The 20,635-nt window shown below is 37.5% G+C and overlaps 1 protein-coding gene across 7 annotated transcripts in view; it reads right to left on the bottom strand.

Annotated features, from left to right (window-relative positions):
• EFR3A (EFR3 homolog A) overlaps window positions 1-20,635 on the bottom strand; it is a 102,929-nt gene that overhangs the window by 79,221 nt on the left and 3,073 nt on the right. For 2 of the 7 annotated variants that reach the window (XM_038000119.2, XM_038000118.2), the window contains exon 1: window positions 10,953-11,019. The exons of 3 other annotated variants lie outside the window; for them this stretch is intronic. Coding sequence is in view for 1 of the 4 variants with exons in the window: in XM_008001553.3 (XP_007999744.1) it covers window positions 5,656-5,668 (13 nt within the window). In the remaining 3 variants the exon portion in view is untranslated. Of the gene's footprint in view, window positions 1-5,655; window positions 5,809-10,952; window positions 11,020-16,561; window positions 16,581-20,635 lie in introns of those variants that run through there. 2 more of the 7 variants (XM_073018361.1, XM_008001553.3) reach the window with 2 other exon arrangements.

Below are 20,635 nucleotides of genomic sequence, written 5' to 3'. Positions count from 1 at the left end.
CACCAAAAAATTAACTGATAGCTGGTAACTGATTGGCACACACATTCTGGTTAAATGTCTTGCTAAAAACCATTTCATTTTGTATATGAGTATATGGATGACCACCTTAGAACCATGTAATACTATACCGATTTTGCTGCCCATGTTCACTTGTGTCTAAAATCATATTAGCACCAAATAATCACTGAAAATAACAATATTTAACTTTTCATGCAGCAATTTTTTGACGTAGGGTGTGACAACACTTTAATGGTTGGAGTTCTCAAGTTTGGGGAACAGTAACCTAGAGGAAGATTCTAGTCACTGCCACAAAGCTCTGCATTTAGCGCTTTTCCTTAATAATTTGATAGTTTGGATACCGAGCAAATAGGCAATGTTCTGTCTGTCACATTACAAAAACAGGCAGTGGCAAACTAACATGTATGAAGAATAGGCCAGGCTTCTGCTCATGTTGTCCCTGTCTTCAGCTAACTTACCTCCCAGCCTCAGCCCAGCATTATTCTTCAAGTTGTCCCTAACCACGAACTAAATAAAGCTAGGCAGGTGCTACTCTCTCTACTACCAAGACCATTACCATTTGGGTTCATAACCTATTGATCTGTTTTTCTCAGAGGTCTATAAGCTCCTCAAGGGCAGAGCTGTGGTTTATTCATTTCGGAAAGACTCAGAGGGTGAAACGTTACATTGAGAAGGAATCCAGAAATGACTGATAAGAAAGTCCATAGTTACCATGTACATCTTTCCCCTCTGTGAAAGCAAATTGCAACCTTGGAAATGTGAAGTCCTCTCTAATATATTAGACTAAAATATTAATCATTTTATAAGTTGCAATTAGTTATAGTCAAAATGCTATAATAAAAAGTGAAAACACCATTTGACTCCCACACTTAAAATACATAGAAAGTTTAAACTGATTATCACAAAAACTAGCTGGACATGGTGGCACACACTCATAGGCTCAGTTACTCAGGAGGCTAAGGAAGGATGCACCTGAACCCAGGGGATTGAGGATGCAGTGAGCTATGATCATGCCACTGCACTCCAACCTGAGCAACAGAGCAAGATCCTATCTCAAAAAAAAAAAAACCCTCCAACATTTTTTTAAAAAAACCAACTTACAGGTGTGTTTCTTGAGCTATAAATAAATTTTGGCAGTCAGTAGACATATATCTTAAAATGTAATTTTTAGTATCTGGCACCACACATACGCCATTCTAGGTCATTTTGCATCACTGTGCCACAATAAAGCTTTGACTACACAAAATAATAAGATACAAAATTTTTTTTTTATTTCTTCAATTTCATCATTTTTGATGTGGTTCTTGTGTTTAAAATGTGCTACTTTTACACCCCCCCCCCAAAAAATACTTCAGTCTGTTAATTTTAACTATACAGTACATCATAGACATTTACAAAGAAATTTGAAATCACAGATAATACAAATGGTTTTTTAAAGTCACCATAATACATTCTGAAACTCTGTGACTAATATACTGCATTTCTTGATCAATGAATTAGCCTTTGAGACAGCAACTCACATTAATATTTGAAGTATATTGTTTATAATTTTTATAACATGAAGCTAATAGTATACATTTTTTTCTAGTCTTACAACACAAGAAAGCTAATAATCAACTATAACCCTATAATAGATTTTAACTATTTTATTCATTGACTGATCTGGTTTTAGCCTTCACAGTGTGATTACTGACCTTGCTGCATTTATTTTAAAACTCAAAATATATATATATAAAATAAAATAAAATTAAAATAAAATAATCTAGCCACAATGAATACCAACATTAGCCTGGCATATTCATTACTGTATATACTACTGTTCTGTTTTAGGCCTTAGCAAAATTTGGGACAAGGATAATTATTTTAACAACTGTGAAGGAAAACACAGGATCAAGGACAAAGTACAGGAAGGCAATCTTTCTACTAAAACTCAATTTAAGGCAATTTTACCTAAAAGCACTCACTATACTTAATATAGCATAAAGACTTATCTTTTAAAAATTATAATCAGGTCTTCAGGGAGAGAAGACCTTATTAAAAAAAAAATTACTTCCCTCTGCCACAGGAAACATATTACTTATTAAGAACTTCCTCATTCAGATTTTTGCAGAAGCCAATATATTTGTATCATTTTTATACTTCTGTGTTTTCATATTTAATGTCCTCAAATCAAATCAAGATATTTCTTCATAATCATTTTTATATAGTTCTCTGGATGCTCTTCAGCACATATTATTGATTGGAAACGGAGTGCAATGCATTACCTGCCTGCAAGAGCTAAATTTACTGATAATTGAAGGACGCTTTGCCCCACTTCATAGATTCTGCAAAAATGAACTGCTGTTGAATTTGACTAACTGCACAGATTGTGGTGTATTTGAAGGCTACTAAGTACAATTTATAATGCATAACAAAAATCTTCATTATTTTAGTTACAAAATGCTTAGCACAGGACATATCACATAGTAAATGTTAAAGTACCGGTATTACTCAGATATTTAAAGTTCATCATGTGAAAAAGGGACTAGTCTGTGATATCCTCAAAGGACAGAACCTGGATGTAAATATATTCCTGAGACTCAAACCAAAGGTTAGACTAAGGAATCTCTCTAAGGTTTATTCTCTCAAGCACATGACATTCCAACTCAAATGCAAACAAACATTAACTAATTTTTGTTGAAAGTAGTATATAAGGTACTGTGGAAGATAAAGAAAAAAATCGTAACGCAAAATATTATTTAACAAGAACGTACATGCTTGAAAGAGTAGAAGGATCCACCTATAAACAATATAAATAAGATATAAGACAAATGAGAAAAATCGAAGTCTAGAAAAGCTTCTTACAGGATGTAAAAGATGAGCTCAGCCAAGCATGAACACGAAATGAGTAGAACAGATTATTTCTTAAGAGACCAGAAGATGAAAAGACTTTTCTGAGTTGGACTGATTAGGACAAGTTTCTCCTTTCAAGAAACCTGAGCTTTGAGTTAGCCTTTGAAGAAAGGAAGAAAACGAACAGAGGGAACAGAGTATTCTAGAAAGGCTGAAGGAAACAGGATGTTCTGCTGTAATAAAATGACTAGTCCAGCTGAACTGCAGATTTAGCTCTGGAGCCTAGAGAAGAAGAAACAGAAAGATAAATTAGCAGTAGCTGTACAAGCATATATGATAACATATACTTCTCTCTCCTCAAAACTTTAGACAACCTTGTACATACATGGATGTTAAGCTTGGACTTTGCAGCCACTGTAAACAACTCAAAATGTTAGAGTAGGGGAGTAGCATGATGAAAACACTGTAATTATGTGATTAGTCTTTTCACGTGTCAAAGGATAAAAAATTACTTTGTGAAAAAATTAAAGATAATTATATCAATAACTATGAAGAAAAATGCAGAGTCAAGGACAAAGTACAGTAAGGAGATCTTTCTATTAAAAATCTCTTTTAAGACAACTTTACCTAAAAGGATTTACTATACTTAATACACCATAAAGAGTACACTTTATAACATAAAACCAGCTTTTCAGATTTCTATTGAAATTGCCTTCATCTGTTTAACTAGATATTTATTAATGTCATTTCTGAGTATATAAAAATACTGAAGGGGGTATGCAGAAATAATTCCTTTGGCATAAAATGCTAATAATCATACTTTGGTAATAAATGATCTCTACACTGGTCCTTAGTGTTCATGAGAAACAATCTAATAAGCATTCATTTTATGACCTAAGAAGTATCTGTACAGCAGGTCTTAGCAAGATACAGCAATTACATTAAGTCCCTGATACTTAGTTTAGCACAAGCTAAATGTCAAAAATGCCAATCACAGTGCTGCGGGTTTTTAAATTTTAATTGCTTAAAAAAAGAGGAAACTAAATCTACTAATGCCAATTTCAAATTGCTTCATTCATCTTCACTTAGTTCTGTTACCACTTCTTTGTAAACCAAAGGACACTGCTTCCTACTGAAAGCTGAAGAGAGAGATGTTTTGGCAAGAAGCAGTTCTTCTCAGTGCGCACTGGCAAATGAGGTTAAGCAGGAGATTGGGACTCAGCTAATGCTGGCTCCCAACTTTTCTCATTTTAATATGTTGATATGTTCCTTCCGAATTAACTTGCCATTCAGGTGACAAGAAAGCCTCCTGAAGTTCTTGGTAAATAAAACACTTTATACTAAAACAAGATGAATGTTTAAAGTTCAAACCTAGACTCAGAATAACAACGTTTTATTCTTCCTAAGAAGCATCTGAATGTGGCATTTCCAATTTGTCAAAAAAAAAAAAAAAAAAGAAAAAGAAACAACCCTGACATTTTCCCAGATGCCTTTTAAAAGGCCATGAAGTTTATAGAGCAAAATGAACACATTAGAAAAAAATGAGAACAAAACATTTTATTATATGTCACACAAATATTGAGAATGGAAAAGGTAATTAATATCCACAATTAGACAATTTAAAAGATAGTTCCTTCAGTGCATACCCACGAAAACTCCAATCACTTATTTTAAAAAGTATACATGATCAATAGCTTATTTTCGCTTTATATACACACACCAACATATTTTAAACAGTAAAGTCATGTAATACTTTGTCAAAATAACGATCTCCCCAATTTATTTATGTTTCATTGACAGGCCGGTCTTGGAGGTGAACCTATGCAAAATCTCTACCTTTTCAGCCTTACTTCCCAATAAAGCATAACATTTTTCACAGCAAAAGCTGTGAATACGCTTTCAAATCAAGTCTCAAACATTTTCATTCCAATGCATTTGCTCATACCATTCATTCTGTGGAGAATATTGTTGTCTCAACAGAAAGTGGTATTAGTAATAAGTATTCAGTAGTAAGTCAATATGCATTCCAATTACAAAAAAGTTCCTGGAGATACAATCTATTATAAGTCATAAAATAGGAAGTTCAATAATTTTAAATACAACTTATGATACTGAGTTGGTAAAGAAAACAAGAAACCAAAAACAACCTAAGAATTTCCAACAAACTGTTGGAACAGAAGGACAAAGAGTGAAAACATGAAGCATGATTATGTACCTGGAAAACCAAGGCAACAGGTTAACATACAGGAAAGTAGGAGAGTTCTCAGTTGTTACACTCAAGTACATTAATGTGTGGGAACAAGGCTGTCCATTTACTAGTCAGAACAACTGGAGAATTTAAGAGAGAAATTAAGAGTACATGTGATTTTAAGAAGCAATGGACAAGTGTTGTGGGTTGAATTATGTTCCTCCAAAAATATGCTTAAGTCCTAACCCCAGTAAAGGCTGAATTTACCTTATTAAAAATGCTTGAGACAGGAAGTGTTTCAGAATTTTTATTTATTTTTTTATTTAAGGGTACTTGCAAAATACATACTAGTTGAGCAACCCTAATCAAAAAATCTGACATTCAAATTGCTCCAAAGTGCATTTCTTTTGAGAGCTCAAAAAGCTGAAAAGTTTCAAATTTGGGGGCATTTTAGATTTTCAGGTTAGGAATATTCAACTTATACCTGCCATTGTGACTTTATTTGGATATGGGGTCTTTGCAGATATAATCAAGACGAGGTCATACTAGATTAGGGTAAGCCCTAAATCTAGTGACTGGTATCCTTATATAAGAAAAAGAAAGATATGGATACACACCAGAAGGCTGCATGAAGACAGCGGAAGAGACTGGAATTATTTTGCACAAGCCAATGAATTCCAAGGACTACAGTAAATACCAGAAGCTGGAAAAGGCAAAAAAGTACTCTTCCCCAGAGCCTTCAGAAGTGTGATCCTGCCCGAATCTTGATTTTGGATTTCTGGACTCCAGAACTGTGAGAGAAAAATATTCTGTTATCTTAAGCCACTCAGTTTGTGCTACCTTGTTATGGCAGCCCTAGAAAACTAATACACGTAAGATTTCACACAACATGTACACCAGTAAATTCTATATTTAGTATATATGTACCATTCCTGAAACCAGTTTAAATGCCAAAATGACTTTAAGTCAGCCTCCAGAGAATTCAACTCCTTCCTTGATACTTCAATCACTCAAACTCAAACATTCCTCCCTCATCTCAATAGTAACATACAAAGTAACTAAGACAAGGAAATAAGGAATTTTTGTTCAATTATACCAATTTTTTTCAAGTGCTACATATACTTCACTTAAGTTTAGGTAAATGAATGTCTGGTCTCAGTAAAAGAAAAAAGATTATACCATTAATTTACATCAAAGTTTAATAAATAAGCACAATTTAAAAAATGAAAATGTTGGAAGTAAAGGTCTGTTTCATTTTCACGTCTGATATATATCTGTTATGGATTACATTGTGTCCCTTCAAAATTCATATGTTAAAGTCATAATTTCCAGTGCCTCAGAAAGTGACCATATCTACGGGGTGGGGGGGGGGTCTTTGTAGTAGCAATCAAGTTAGGATAAGGCCATTGGGGTAGGTCCTAATCCAGTACAAGTATTCTTATAAAAAGGAGAAATTTAGAGACAGACACACCTAGAGTCAGAACTCCAGGTAGATGGCTATCTAAAAGTCAGGGAGATGCCTGGAACAGATCCTTCCTTCACAGCCCTCACAAAGAATCCACCCTGCCAACACCTTGATTTCAGAGGTCTACCCTCCAGAACAGTGAGATAATAAATATCTGTTGTATAAATCATCCAGTTAGTTGCACTTTATTACAGCAGTTCAGCAAACTTATACACCAAATTCTAATCCAAGTGTTTTTCAAAGGCACAAAATCTGGCTTCATGGATATTGTGCAAATACAGTGGGAAACCAGAAGACTTAACCAAATGGCAACAAGATCCAATCTACTCCAGGAATTCCCTGCTCCTATCTATCCCTCATCTACCAGTCTGATTCTTTCAAAATGTATTTAGCAAATATTTGAGCCTCCACTAAATTCTAGGTTTGGTCTTATTTAATCCTCAGAATGACCTTATGAGGTAGGTATTGATATTTAGACTTTACGAATAGAGAATCAGAAAGACAATAATATCCCCAAGACCATACAATGAGAAGCATGGAGCACAGACCTCTTAAAGGGCCTCTAAGCCTGTACTCTCAACACTTTATACACTATACTGCCTTTCTGAGAAAGTTCTTTTCAAAAAAAATCTGAACTGTCTACTTTGGAGACTAAAGCAACGTAGTCAAAACATTGTGCAGCTGCCAAAAAATTATACAATTACTGCCACTGCTCTCCAGAGGTACAAAACTTAAATCAGATGGTAGAGAATGAGGAAGTGACACCCTGCTTGAGAATCTGTCATATTACAAAACTTCCCACTTCTAGAAGTTATCTTCTTTCCCTATCATAGGTTACTCTGAGCTAAAAAATGTCCCTAAGAATACAAGAACATGTGAGAAAGAAAAAAGAAGCTTTTATGCTGTTAGAGGGTCCACATAAGAAGTTCCTGGTAAACTCCCCGCATACCAAGACCACGAGCAAGAGCTACAGGGAGGACTCTGCTGTCCTTGCTACAGGCACATCTTAGGAAAAAGGGGAGAGAACGTTTTTAGTTTACAAACTCAACAGCCAAATGGCCATGGCTGTTTAGGGTCTAGAATGTCTTAAAGCTTTTCCACCCACAGTGCACTGTGCGCTGAAGTTTCAGCTTACAATAACAAAGCACTCCGGTACAAGTATCACAAAACTGACAAGGAAAATAATGGAAATATTTTTACATAATCTTTTACAAAATTCTAGCAGTAAATCCATCCCCAAGCAAAATCCAGTTTTGAAGCCAAGGCCCATTTTTATTTTGTAAAACTACGGTGACAATCCTCTGTTGTACTGTAACTTCAGCATGCAGAAAAGTCCATTTACACTTTCCTGCACAGATTAAAATGCTTCTCACTATAGTAATCTGATACCGGAAGCTTTCAGGTTTTTAAACTTAAATATCATATATATATATATATATAATCCAGAAATAAATGTATCTTCCTTACAATTAAAAGGTTAAAAAGAACAGGGATTTCAGAGACTTTCGTTTTCACAAGTCTCCTAATACTTACAAAAGTGTGAGTCCTAATGAACCAAAATCTAGGGAGAAGAAAAGGTGGAGCATCTGAAAATTCACATTTGTTAAAAGTAACCGTCCAGGTGATTTCCCAGGGATTTTGTTTAACGTAAAAATCAAGTATCTCCATATCCTTAAAACAGGTAATTTTTTTTTTTTTGAGACGGAGTCTTGCTCTGTCGCCCAGGCTGGAGGGCGATCTCCGCTCACTGCAAGCTCCGCCTCCCGGGTTCAGGCCATTCTCCTGCCTCAGCCTCCCAAGTAGCTGGGACTATAGGCGCCCGCCACCACGTCCAGCTAATTTTTTGTATTTTTAGTAGAGACGGGGTTTCACCGTTTAGCCAGGATGGTCTCTATTTCCTGACCTCGTGATCTGCCTGCCTTGACCTCCCAAAGTACTGGGATTACAGGCGTGAGCCACCACGCCCAGCTAAACAGGTAAATTTTATGATATGCGAATTATATGTCAATAAAGCTTTTTAAAAAAATCATTCATTTCCTTCTGTATACTTGCTGTGACCTTAATATGCATTAGTAATACTAAGGTCACAGTTTAAAATTCTACTAGCCTGTTGTCCAAAATGAAAAGCTGAATATGGAGGGAAAAAAAGATAGATTTGGGGCTCTCTGCGGATTTTTAGCTAAGCTTTTAGAAAAAAGAATCACTGACAAAGGACAGTGTCTGCTTAAACAAAGTAAGACACCACTGTTTAGAAAAACCCCTAAATCAAAAAATATTAGTTTGCTACCATTATGAGCATAAAGAATCTATCACAGGCCATGACTAGGATCTTTCTTAGCTAACCAAGTTGGTTTGAATTACTTTAATTAAAAATCCTCTAAATAATTCACAAATGGGATATGAGTTATCTCAGGCAAAATTTAAAACAGCTTTAAAACCCTAACTACATAAATTTTTTTAAAAAAATTATTTCCTCATTAGTCACAGAGCAACAAAAGTGTTAAATCTGTAGGAGTGTTTGTAACTTCCAAAATTATTTTTAGAGGAAATACATTTAATATACCAACAGCATTGATTCTTCTTATAGATTCCATAACACCCACAGCATCTATGCCATATGTTAGAGATTTTCATTTGAACTGAGATGATTACATTTTCTGATTAAACAGTAACTGAAAAGATAAGTAGCAGTCTAATTACGTATCTAAATAAAATACATATTTTAAGTGATTTCTCTATCCAACATTTGAAGATAGCAACACATAACACAGGATTTGCTGAGCAGGACTAGTTAAGTAAAATATTCAATTAAAAAATTATTCTACTAATGTAAACACTCAAAGTTCAATGCCTGATATATTCTCTCCAATCTTCCAACTAAAACCAAGAAACTCTAAACATTTTATACTCACTCTATACATTAAATTATAATAACACAAAGTCAAAAGCCTAAGACTTCTTTAAATTTTAACCTATTCTTTTTTTTTTTTTTTTGAGACAGAGTCTCACTCTATCACCCAGGCTGTAGTGCAGTGGTGTGATCTCAGCTCACTGCAACCTCCACCTTCCGGGTTCATGTGATTCTCCTGCTTCAGCCTCCTGAGTAGCTGGAATTACAGGCACGCGCCACCACACCCAGTTAATTTTTGCATTTTTAGTAGAGACCGGGTTTCACCATGTTGGTCAGGCTTGTCTCAACTTCTTGACCTTGTGATCTGCCCACCTTTGCCTCCCAAAGTGCTGGGATTACAGGAGTGAGCCACTGCACCAGGCTCCTATTCTTTTAATTTATCACAAACACACAGTGTGGTCACAACATAAACAAGGTATTTTTATGTTAATCACATGCCTCTAAGAAGAAAATCAAATCTTTTCTAATCAATATTCTTAAATGGCTCATAAATCAAAATCTGATGCTACCCTAAGAATTCAATGTATTACCAACTGACAAAATTACCTCAAGTTCAAACATAAGGGTTACTACTACTGATGCACTGGAAAAAACCCAAACCAACCAGTTTTTCTGTAGCATTATACACAAAGAACCTGGAAATCTGTATATATTTGTAGAATTCATTTTATTACTGAAACTATAAAAATAAACTTAATTTACTCTTACAAATTAAAAGAATCAATAGAAAATCATCTCACCTCTATGCAAATACTTAAAAGTGTTTAGCAGGTTGAATTACTGTGCAATTTTAGATGAAAAAATTAAGAATGGTTGAAACAACTGCCAATTTTGGCAAAAGCAAAGCATCCAAACCACACTATTATACTCAATCCTCTCTAATCTTCTCTGAACCACTGTACAAAATACTTTTAAAATTGTTCATCCCTTAATCAGCAGGTTGCTGTACTCTATCAGGACAGGCTGAACAATATCTCTATGTTGCTGAAAAGAGAGAATAGAACCTGTTTACTGTGTCAGACCAAGTAGATACCCAGAAATCAATGGATGAGGAGGAAAGGAGAACAGTATTCGCTGTATAAGGGGAAAGAAATCTTACTGAAAACTCCAAGAGCTGAGTGATACTCTCAGGTGACAGCTCAAGTCTCTAATGTCCCTCAGTTCCTTGTGTGAATAAAGCAGTTTCCTAGCAACTCTGCATAAGCATTACATCTGCTGCCTGCAAATCATTCAGCTGTTTCACAAATATACATTATTATGATTCTCAAGATGGCAAGGGGTTGATAAATTACTAACAGTTTAGTTCTATATTATTTATTTTAGCTTACATATGTGGAGCCACCCTAATTTCTACTTGCAAACTGCACAATTTACAGTTTACATCCTCTCGCCCAATTATAATTTGACAATCACCTCCCCCAGCTAGGAAGCTGTGAAAAGATAGTTAAGGCCAGACGTATAGGACAGAACTGCCATGGATGAGACACAACAATTGTTCTTAAATCCTAAAGCTTAAAAAAAATTGTTTCATAAATTACCTTTATTGTCATCGTAGCAGATCAAACTGTAAGAGACTGTCCAGTGTTTCTGTTTCTTGCTACATTGGAATATTCAAATGCTACTAAAAATAAGTGTGAGTCATTTGAGTCTTGCATAACTCTCATCCTGCAAACATTTGTTGCAATGGTATTTGTTTAAGAAATGACCCACCTGCTCCCTCTTCGGTTTCTGTGCCTCACTCCATCTTGAAATAAGCATGTTCCTTAAGAGTTTGCCCTCAGGTCTTTAGCCTCTATACAACCTATCCTTTTGTAATTATGCACTATTATTCCTACAAACATAACCTGAATGTCTTTAAGGCACTATACTCATCATATCCTAAAATGGACTCATCTTCCATCTCAATTTCCCCAAACTGCTCCGCCTCCAAAAAGTCCCTGTAGCAAACCAGAACCATTCACCCATATGATAAAGCCAGAAACCTGAGTAAATCCTTACTCCCCTTTCTCCCTCAATCCTTTGATCCAATTAATCCTATCAACTGTATTTCCTCAAAAGTGTTCACATTTGTTCACTGCAGTCCTTCCTACAACCACTATCCAAGTCCAAACCCCACCAATTAGACTACTGTATTTTAATAACCTCTAACTGCTCTCCCTCCAGCCTCACTTACATGTTTACATAGCAACCTGTGTTTCTTCTTTTAGTAACATCTATTACATTTCTTTGATTCACTCTATAAACATACATTGAATGTGTGCCATGGTCCAGACACTATACCAAAACTACAAACACAGCAGTAAAGGAAAGAAACCATAGGCCCTCTAAAGCTCTCTGTCTCATCAGTGTAACTACGTGCTGCACACCTTTCTTCCCCATCAGACCAAGCTCCATGAGGGCAGGGATGACGTCCTTGTTGGTGTCCATATGTCCTGTATGAGGATACCACTGTATCCTCAGTGTCCAGCATAATAAATGACACACAGTATTCAATAAACATGTGAATAAAAGAAAAAATTACCACGCACATGTGTGCACACATACACAGCCTTAAATTCTTCACCTTCCCTAGCACTACTGTCTCACACTGTTTAATGGTTATTTCCACCTGCATAACTCATCTCAAACATTTTCCCCAAACCAGCATTTCTCCTTTAACCACTGTTATCTGTAGAAGGTACTCAGGGTTAGAAAGCTGTCCTCCACTCATCTTCCCCTTGCTCTCTTCTTCCAATCAGAGGTGCAGTCTCTCCCCTGGGCCCCCAATGGCACCATTCTAATCGCGCTTCCCATTCTCTGTGTTACAGCAATTTATACCCTTCTATAAATAAGGTAAACTTGTTGAAGCTAGGGACGGCTTCATTCACTTCTATATTCTCCAGCCAGCATTGCCTTACAAATGTAGGCCCAAAAATATTTGCTAAGAGAAATCCAATAGGAAAACAAGAAAAACTGAAAGAACATTTGTGAATCTAGGAACATATTGACAGTACCTATGACTGAAATGACTGCAAGAAGAGACTATAAAATCTCCAATCTCGGAGAGCATGACAGCAAAACAGGTGAGGCACTATCAGCTAAATAGCTTTTATTTTTGCCTCTAGGTTCCCGAGCTACTGATTATAAAACAGCTTCAATTCTTGTCAGAGGGCATATTCTAATGTCTAATACTATAAACCTCAAACTTTTTAAAAGTAGCCAACATTATTTCCCTACTGAAACCAAATGCAGAATGTCACAAATAAAAGAGATAAAAATAAAGCTGCTTAACTATTCACAACAGCACAGACATGGAATCAACCTAAATACCTATCAATGACAGACTGGGTAAAGAAAATATGGTGTATATATACCATGGAATACTATGCAGCCACAATAAAGAAGAAGATCATGTCTTTTGTGGGAGCAGATGGAGCTGGAGGCTATTATCATTAGCAAACTAACACAGGAACAGAAAACCAAACACCACGTTCTTATTTATAAGTGGGAGCCAAATGATGAGAACTCATGGACACAAAGAAGGGAACAATGGACACTGGGGGCCTACTTGAGGGTGGCGAGTGGGAAAAGGGAGAGGAGCAGAAAAAATAACTACTGGGTGCTAGGCTTAGTACCTGGGTGCAATAATATTACCACAATATAATAATATTACAACAATCCCCTGTGACATGAGTTTACCTATTAACTAACCTGTAAATGTGCCCATGAACCTAAAATAAAAGTTAAAAAAAAAAATAGAGCTGCTCCAGCTGAAGCTGGTCAGATAGAGAGGGCCACCTGCACAGTCCTGTCGGGATCCTTCCCATACAACAGCCCTTATTATGATTTGTGGAAGAAATCTTGAAAATCTGGCTCTAAAGGCAGTTCAAGCTTCCCTTGGGCCACCCTCACTGACTGTATGCATCAATGTGGGTCAAGAGCAACATGGAATCCTCAGGAACCAACAATGAGGATGCTGTGCCAGGGGAAGGAGCTTCTGTATAGGTACTAGAGATAGAACTGTCCTGAGGCAGATACCCCCATTATTGGAAGACCAAACAAAGAAGCAAGATGGAACTAAGGGAAAAGGGGTCATGACAAGTCACTTAAGTCTGCTTCCAATTTGAGTTGTGAAATGAAAAGTAATTGGACCTCTGAAATCCACATACTCCAGCCCAGCTAAGAAAACAGGAGAAGCCATAGGGACTTAGAGCCAGAATCTTAGGTGTTATATACATTTGCCCAGAGTGTCCTCCCCGCTGTAGATGCCCTTCCAGAGCCAGCTGCAGCAGATGGTGGGATGATAATGCAAGAACCGATAACCCGCTGATTCCAACAACATGTTCATAAAGCATTTCCACCTCTAAAGCATAGTTACGCAAATTCTATTGCATCTAAATATCCGTAGGAGATATAATCTTCTCCATTTAGTGGGTTAAAAAGCTAATAAAATTATTTTTAATTAAGTTAATAAAACAATCTAAGTCAGATGTCATAAATGGGCCATTCCTTTAGCCTGGCACAGTACCTTCTGCAAAGTTTACGAGATTCCAGGAATTGACAATGCCAATCTTGGACACCTTACATTTCACTCGGCTCATCAGGAGTGAAATTCATTTAAAGTTAACTGTAACCACAGCAAGGGAACTTGGTAGTTAATTGCCAAGACAGCTGTTCAAAAACACCAATTAAATAGCGGGGATGTGAAGAGCACTTAGCATTATCCAGAAAACTACTGCAGCAGAAATACCCTGGAGTTCAGGTAATAACAATAAAAAGGTACAGTTGAATAACTCACCAACTAAGAATAAAAACAAAAGTAGCATTTAGGAGGACAGAATTCCTCTTAAAGACCACAAAGCAAACGGCTTAATGCCTAATTTAAGAATACAGAAAACTCTTGATTCAGAAGTAAAATTAAAAAAAAAAAAAACAAAAAAAAACTGACTAGTGTTTCCTTCCTCCATAAAAATTAGAATCACACTATCTAATACCACCTAAAGTCAAAGAGCAAGAAATACATATGCAAAAGGGAGAAGACGATACTCTACGTGGAAAGAAGGAAAATACTAGTTCCTGTCTGCTTTAGAATATACTTGAGAGCTGCCTCTTTTCAAGAGCTGAATAAACCTGGCAAATACACATGATGAGAGAATTTTGACAAGTCTGACATATTAATGATAGGAGGAATTGCCAACATTCATTTCGTGATCATACTTCCCTAGAACTGTATTCAATTCAACTCTACAACACAAGATCATTAAAAAAAACAAAACAAAAAAAACCAGAAAAATAAAAACCTGTCAGTTCCCAATAAACTGAACCCCACATCATGACTCATCTCAACCTTTCAGGTTTTCATGATTTAAACCACCACTTAATAAGGCAGAAATTATTTCCTCTTCCTTTAAAAAAAAAAAAAATACAAGTGATAAGAAAAAAGCCCCATTCCTATTCCTGAACAATATAATCTGCCAGTGACTGCTCAAAGTCGTTCACAGATTTTCACATGATAGCAATCAGACAGCTAATGCACTGTTTTCCTAACCCACTATGGTCAAAACTACTAGACCGGTAACTCAAAGTTCTTTTCTACAGGCTAAAGAAAAACCAGTTCAATGCAGCATTTTAACATGTCATTTCAAGGTTTTGAAAAAAAACTATAAAAAGTTTTATAAAATGTTGAATTATAAAAATGTTGAAAAAATTATGTTAAGCTGTAAAAACATCTTAAGAATCTTCTTCTCTGCTTGTAGAATGCTAACTGTAGAAGGAAAACACAAATTATAGAGAAGAAAAAGGATAGATCCCCTAAGTGAAATTACTGTGTCAATGGTTTAAGAATTATTTGCGTATTTGATAATATATTGCTATATTGCTTTCCAAAACTGCTGTACCAATTTAAACTTCTGCCTTTTCTACTGTACTTCACTGCCTCTGCATGTTATTGTTAAGTCTTTTGGTAATCTAAGAGACCAAAAATACATTCTAACCACTTCGTCGTATTCGTAGTATTTTGCTTTCAGATTTGTACAAATGCTGTAAATAATACTTTTTTTCCTATTTGATATTAATTTTGAATCCTTCTTCATACTGTCAGCCATGGTTTCTATCATGCTTATCTCCCACCCCTTCCATGTGCCATGCAGGTTGTAGGAAGCACGTAGCTGTGAGCACACCCATCCAGGATTCAGATGAGCTGGGTGCTAGTACCACACCATTACCTAGCTGAATGAGACAGTTAACCTATTGCTGGGCGTCAGAAAACATACTCCAAACTGAAGGCCTCAAAACCAAGGTTTTCTCTGATCTTCTCCTGCCTTCCTGTCTCTCAGTTCCATTTTCTCCCAAGGCTAGCTACAGAAACCAGACTCACTCTTTCCCAAGGTGGGTTACAAAAACCAGAATCCTTTTTCCCCAAACCCAGTCATAAAACTGAAAAATATTACTCTAACTTTCCCTTGGTCTTTCTGTGTAAAAACTGACCATAAAGAAATTACCTGACCTATCTTGTTTGACTGTGGGTCACAAGACCCCAAGCCAGACAGGGTCCTGCTCCATACTCAGAAGAAAGGAATGCATGCTCAGAGAATGCAAGAAAAATCTAGATGGGCCTTGCTGAGTTTCCCCACTCAGTCTGTTAACATTAGATCATTCGTATTTTGGCCAATATTTCTATACAATGTCCATACTTTGTTGAACCTAAGCATAAAAATGGGCATTTTCCCCTGTATCTTTGGGTCTTCACTCTGAAGGCTCCCGTGCGTACATACATTACATAAATTTGTATGCCTTTTCTCCAATTAATCTGCCTTCTGTCAGTTGATTTTTCAGTGAACCTTCAGAGGGCAAAAGGGAACTTTTCCCTTGGCCTCAAAATTACTTTGGTTTCACTTTCCCCTTAATGATTGGATAAAACGGCCTTTTAAGTTCAAATTCTATTCAATTTCATTTTTCCGTCTCTTAAAGTTCCTTCTCTGGTGATCCTGCAGTTCTTAAACTAATTCTCTTCATAGATATCAATTTCAGAAAAGCCTTACTGAATATCCATCTATATATTATATAATACTTTAAAGATTTCAGTAGGTTAACAGAGAAGGTAAGAAAAAACAAGATAATGTTAAAAGGTTAGGGGGAAAACAGACAAAAAAGTAGAAAAAAGACATACTTATATTGGCATCATATATTTGGCAAATGATATTCTTCCACAACCTCAGTTAGGGTCCTTTTCTCAGAGAACTGCCACCGTGGTGATTCACTTCATTTTTCCATCTTAGTATGCCTTTGAATTTCTTCAAATTATATGCAAAACTTTGGGCAAGAATCTGCATTTTTCTGGGGAAGAATAATCATGGCTTTCATCAGATTCTCAAAAGGGTTCATTTAGCAAAAAAACTGAGGACTCCTTAACCTAGACAAACGACTCATGTCCTATCTTCCGGTCCACTCTTTCTTCTCTGAAGCAGTTGGGGGCCATATTGGGGTTTTCTGTGCCCTCCTCTTTATTTCTGAGACTCTTTGGGACCCCTTTCCTTCAATGGTACCAATAAAAACCTCTCTACTCTCACTATACGATGAAGATTCATTCACTGCAATCCATCCCACCACAACAGACACACTGCAAATGATAACTGGATCATTCCACACCAGAGTCGAGCCATGTAATGAGTAAAATGTGGTTTCATCCTAAAACTCAGTATCTTATTTGACCCATGAAAAAAGGGCCTCTGTCCTGCAAAACACAGACGACTGTCTCTCCTTTTACAGGAGTGTGTGTGGGTGGGACAGTGCATGCGGTAGTGATAACTGAAAATCACTGCCCTAGAAAACCAGAGAATGTCTGGGCGCGGTGGCTCACGCCTGTAATCCCAGCACTTTGGGAGGCCCAGGCGTGCAGACTGCCTGAGCTCAGGAGTTCAAGACCATGCTGGGCAACATGGCGAAACCCCATCTCTACTCAAATACAAAACAATTAGCCAGGCGTGGTGGCACACACCTGTAGTCCCAGCTATTCAGGTGGCTGAGGCAGGAGGATAGCTTGAGCCCAGAAGGCAGAGGTTGCAGGGAGCTGAGATTGCACCACTGCACTCCAGCTTGGTCTAGAGTGAGACTCCATCTCAAAACACCAGAGAAAGATGGCTGCAGCTGTTTTTGCTTCAAGTTTCCCATTCTATGACACCTAAAGTTGGAGTCTAAGCAGACTGAGTTCCCCAGAAAGCTGGGCTTCCTTCCACCTTCCATCTGTCCAGCTACTCAGCTAGTATAGTTTTGGGAGGTGCTTAGAACTATCTAGAAATCCTGAGATGGAAAACTACAGTACCAAAGGAGGGAACCTGCTCACCCTGGCTTCCTGAAGGAAACTGACAGTCAATCCCAGGTCAGGGTCCGGCAAGACTCTGCTGTACCCCAACAGACTGCTCCTGACTGGATCAAGCCTACAAGCTACTTGGACCTCTGCACTGAGAAGGCAATGTCTGTGGAGCAGTCTGGGGACCCTGCATGGGAAAGCAGGTCAGGCTGCGGGCATAGTATGGTCTATAACATTTAAATATTTAAACTAGTGGTTCTCAACCAGGAACAATTTTGTCCCCCAGAGGACATTTGGCAATGTCTAGAGACACTGTTGGTTGTCACAAGCTTGGGGCAGGAAAGTTACTCCTGCCTTCCAGTTGGTAGAGGCCAAGGATGCTGTTAAATGTCCTACCATGCATAGGACAGCCCCTGAAACCCCTAAACCAGTCCCAGACATCAACAGTGTAAAGACTGAAAACCCCTGATTTAAACTATGATTTGCAGACCTCCATTTGTATTCTTGTCGCAGACCTCAAATATGGTACAGACAGGCCTGCAAAGAACACAATCACAAACTATATATATATATTTTTTCCTTTTTAGAGACAGGTCTTACTCTGTCGCCCAGGCTGGAGTACAGTGGTGAGATCATAGCTCATTGCAGCCTCAGCCTCCTCGGCTCAAACAATCCTCCTGCCTCAGCCTCCAAGTAGCTAGGACTACAGGTATGTAACACCATACCTGACTAACTTTTCATTTTTCTGTAGAGGCAGGGTCTATGTTGTCTAGGTTGGTCTAGAACTCTTGGCCAAAAGCAATCCTCTTTTCTTGGCCTCCCAAAGTACTGGGGTCACAGGTATGAGCCACTGTGCCTCGCCAAATTATAAAACTTTTATAACACTATCTTTATGAAAAAAAAAAAAGTTCCAGTTATGGTATTCAGAGAATAACTTATCTGACTCCAATTACAATTCAATCCATTCTACGTATAGGCCAGAAGGGTGTGGGGGAGCAAGGCGGATGAAGAGAGGTTGGTTAATAGGTAAATCATACAGTTAGATGGAGTAAGTTCTAACGTCTGATAACAGAGGAGGATGACTATAGTTAACAACAATGTACTGTATATTTCAAAGTAGCTAGAAGAGAGGACTTGAAATGTTCCCAACACACAGAAACGATAAACACTTAAAGTGATGGATACCCTAAATACCCTGACCTGATTATTACACACTGTATGAATATAACAAAATATCACATGTACCCTACCCCATAAATGTGAAAATATCATGTATCAATTTAAAAAATTTTTAAAGATTCTATTATTAATTTATTCAGCATTTACCAAGCACCTATTATATAACCAGGTACAGTGTTAAGCAAAAGTAACAGTGTTAAACCGATGGGATCCCATTCAACTCCTGCCTGGCTCAGAGCACTATAGTATGAAAAAAGAGCTGGGACTTAGAGGTCAGACCCATCTAGTTGCAATCCCAGCTCTACCACTTACTGTCATTAGGAATGTTACTGACCTTTTCTGAACTTCAATCTCTGTATCTTCTAAAACAGGTCAAATAGGGCCTCCCTCAAAGTGCAAGAGTTAAATAAGATAAATCAGGTAAAGCACAAAGCATACTGCCTACCACACAATCAGTATTCAATAATTACTTCCTATTACTAATAGCAAAAGTCTTCATAAAGCAATCAAGGAGTTGGAAACTGCTACTAAGCCTATAGAAAGCCACTATAACTGCGATTGTGAGAGCACTGAAACCCCTCAAATGGCCGGGCGCGGTGGCTCATGCCTGTAATCCCAGCACTTTGGGAGGCCAAGGCAGGGAGATCACGAGGTCAGGAGATTGAGACCATCCTGGCTAACACGGTGAAACCCCATCTCTACTAAAAACACAAAAAATTAGCCAGGCGTGGTGGCACATGCCTGTAGTCCCAGCTACTTGGGAGGCTGAGGCAGGAGAATGGCTTGAACCCGGGATTTGGAGGTTGCAGTGAGCAGAGATTGTGCCACTGCACCCCAGCCTGGGCGACAGAGCAAGACTCTGTCTTAAAAAAAACAAAAACCTCAAATTCTGGCTTTCTCTTTCTCCAGCATTATCTCCTACTACCTACATAATCTTTTAATGTAGCTCCATGTCCCCATGAGTGGGGACAGACTGAAAGATGAGATCTGGGCAGCAAACAGGGCAGTGGCAAGCCAAAGGTCACTGCAAAAAAGAAAATTCATCAGCTACAGCTCTGGCAGGACACACAGGTGGTAGACAGAAGAAGGGAGGAAGGAAGGAGATGGGAGGGGAAGGGAGAAGGAAGCAAGGGGACGATGAGGAAAGGGGGGAAGAGGGGAAAAAAGGAGAGAAAGAATGAGAATATGAATGAACACAAAAGGCTAATAATCCAGTAATATGAAAGCGTAGGCCAAGTTTGCATGTAATGTGTCTCTAAAAGGAAAACACTTCAATCAGCACTTTTACAATTCATTCTGCATTTCTTTCATAAAAATGAATTTAAAAATAAGTTAAATATCATCAGCGTCATCAAAAGAAAAACAAACATGGAGTAACCATATTATTACTACAGCCTGAGAGATCTGCGTAGACATCAACGTCAGTACCTGAACAAGAAAAGAAAGCATTCAACACACATAATCACTCCAAGTATAGTTTAACAGCAAACAACATTTGAGAGTTTTGGTTTTCCCTAGAAAATATAGAATAAATGTTCATATAATATAAAAGAGCACATTTTACTGGACCTGTTTTGAAGCAAGTTATCTGTGAACTCAGGAGCTACTTTCACATAAGGAGTTTACTAAAAGTTTAAGTTTGTGTCTATGTAAACAAGAATCTACTTAGCACACCAGTGGGATCCACAGCTTTTCCCAAGATTTCTGTTACAGGATGGAAGCAAAGGCATTCTTGTAAGTTCACGGAATGATTTA

The sequence above is a fragment of the Chlorocebus sabaeus genome, chromosome 8, assembly GCF_047675955.1.
Source record: "Chlorocebus sabaeus isolate Y175 chromosome 8, mChlSab1.0.hap1, whole genome shotgun sequence".
Taxonomy (NCBI): domain Eukaryota; kingdom Metazoa; phylum Chordata; class Mammalia; order Primates; family Cercopithecidae; genus Chlorocebus; species Chlorocebus sabaeus.
The sequence above is the reverse complement of the archived record's forward strand: the minus strand, read 5'-3'. Positions and strand labels throughout refer to the sequence as shown.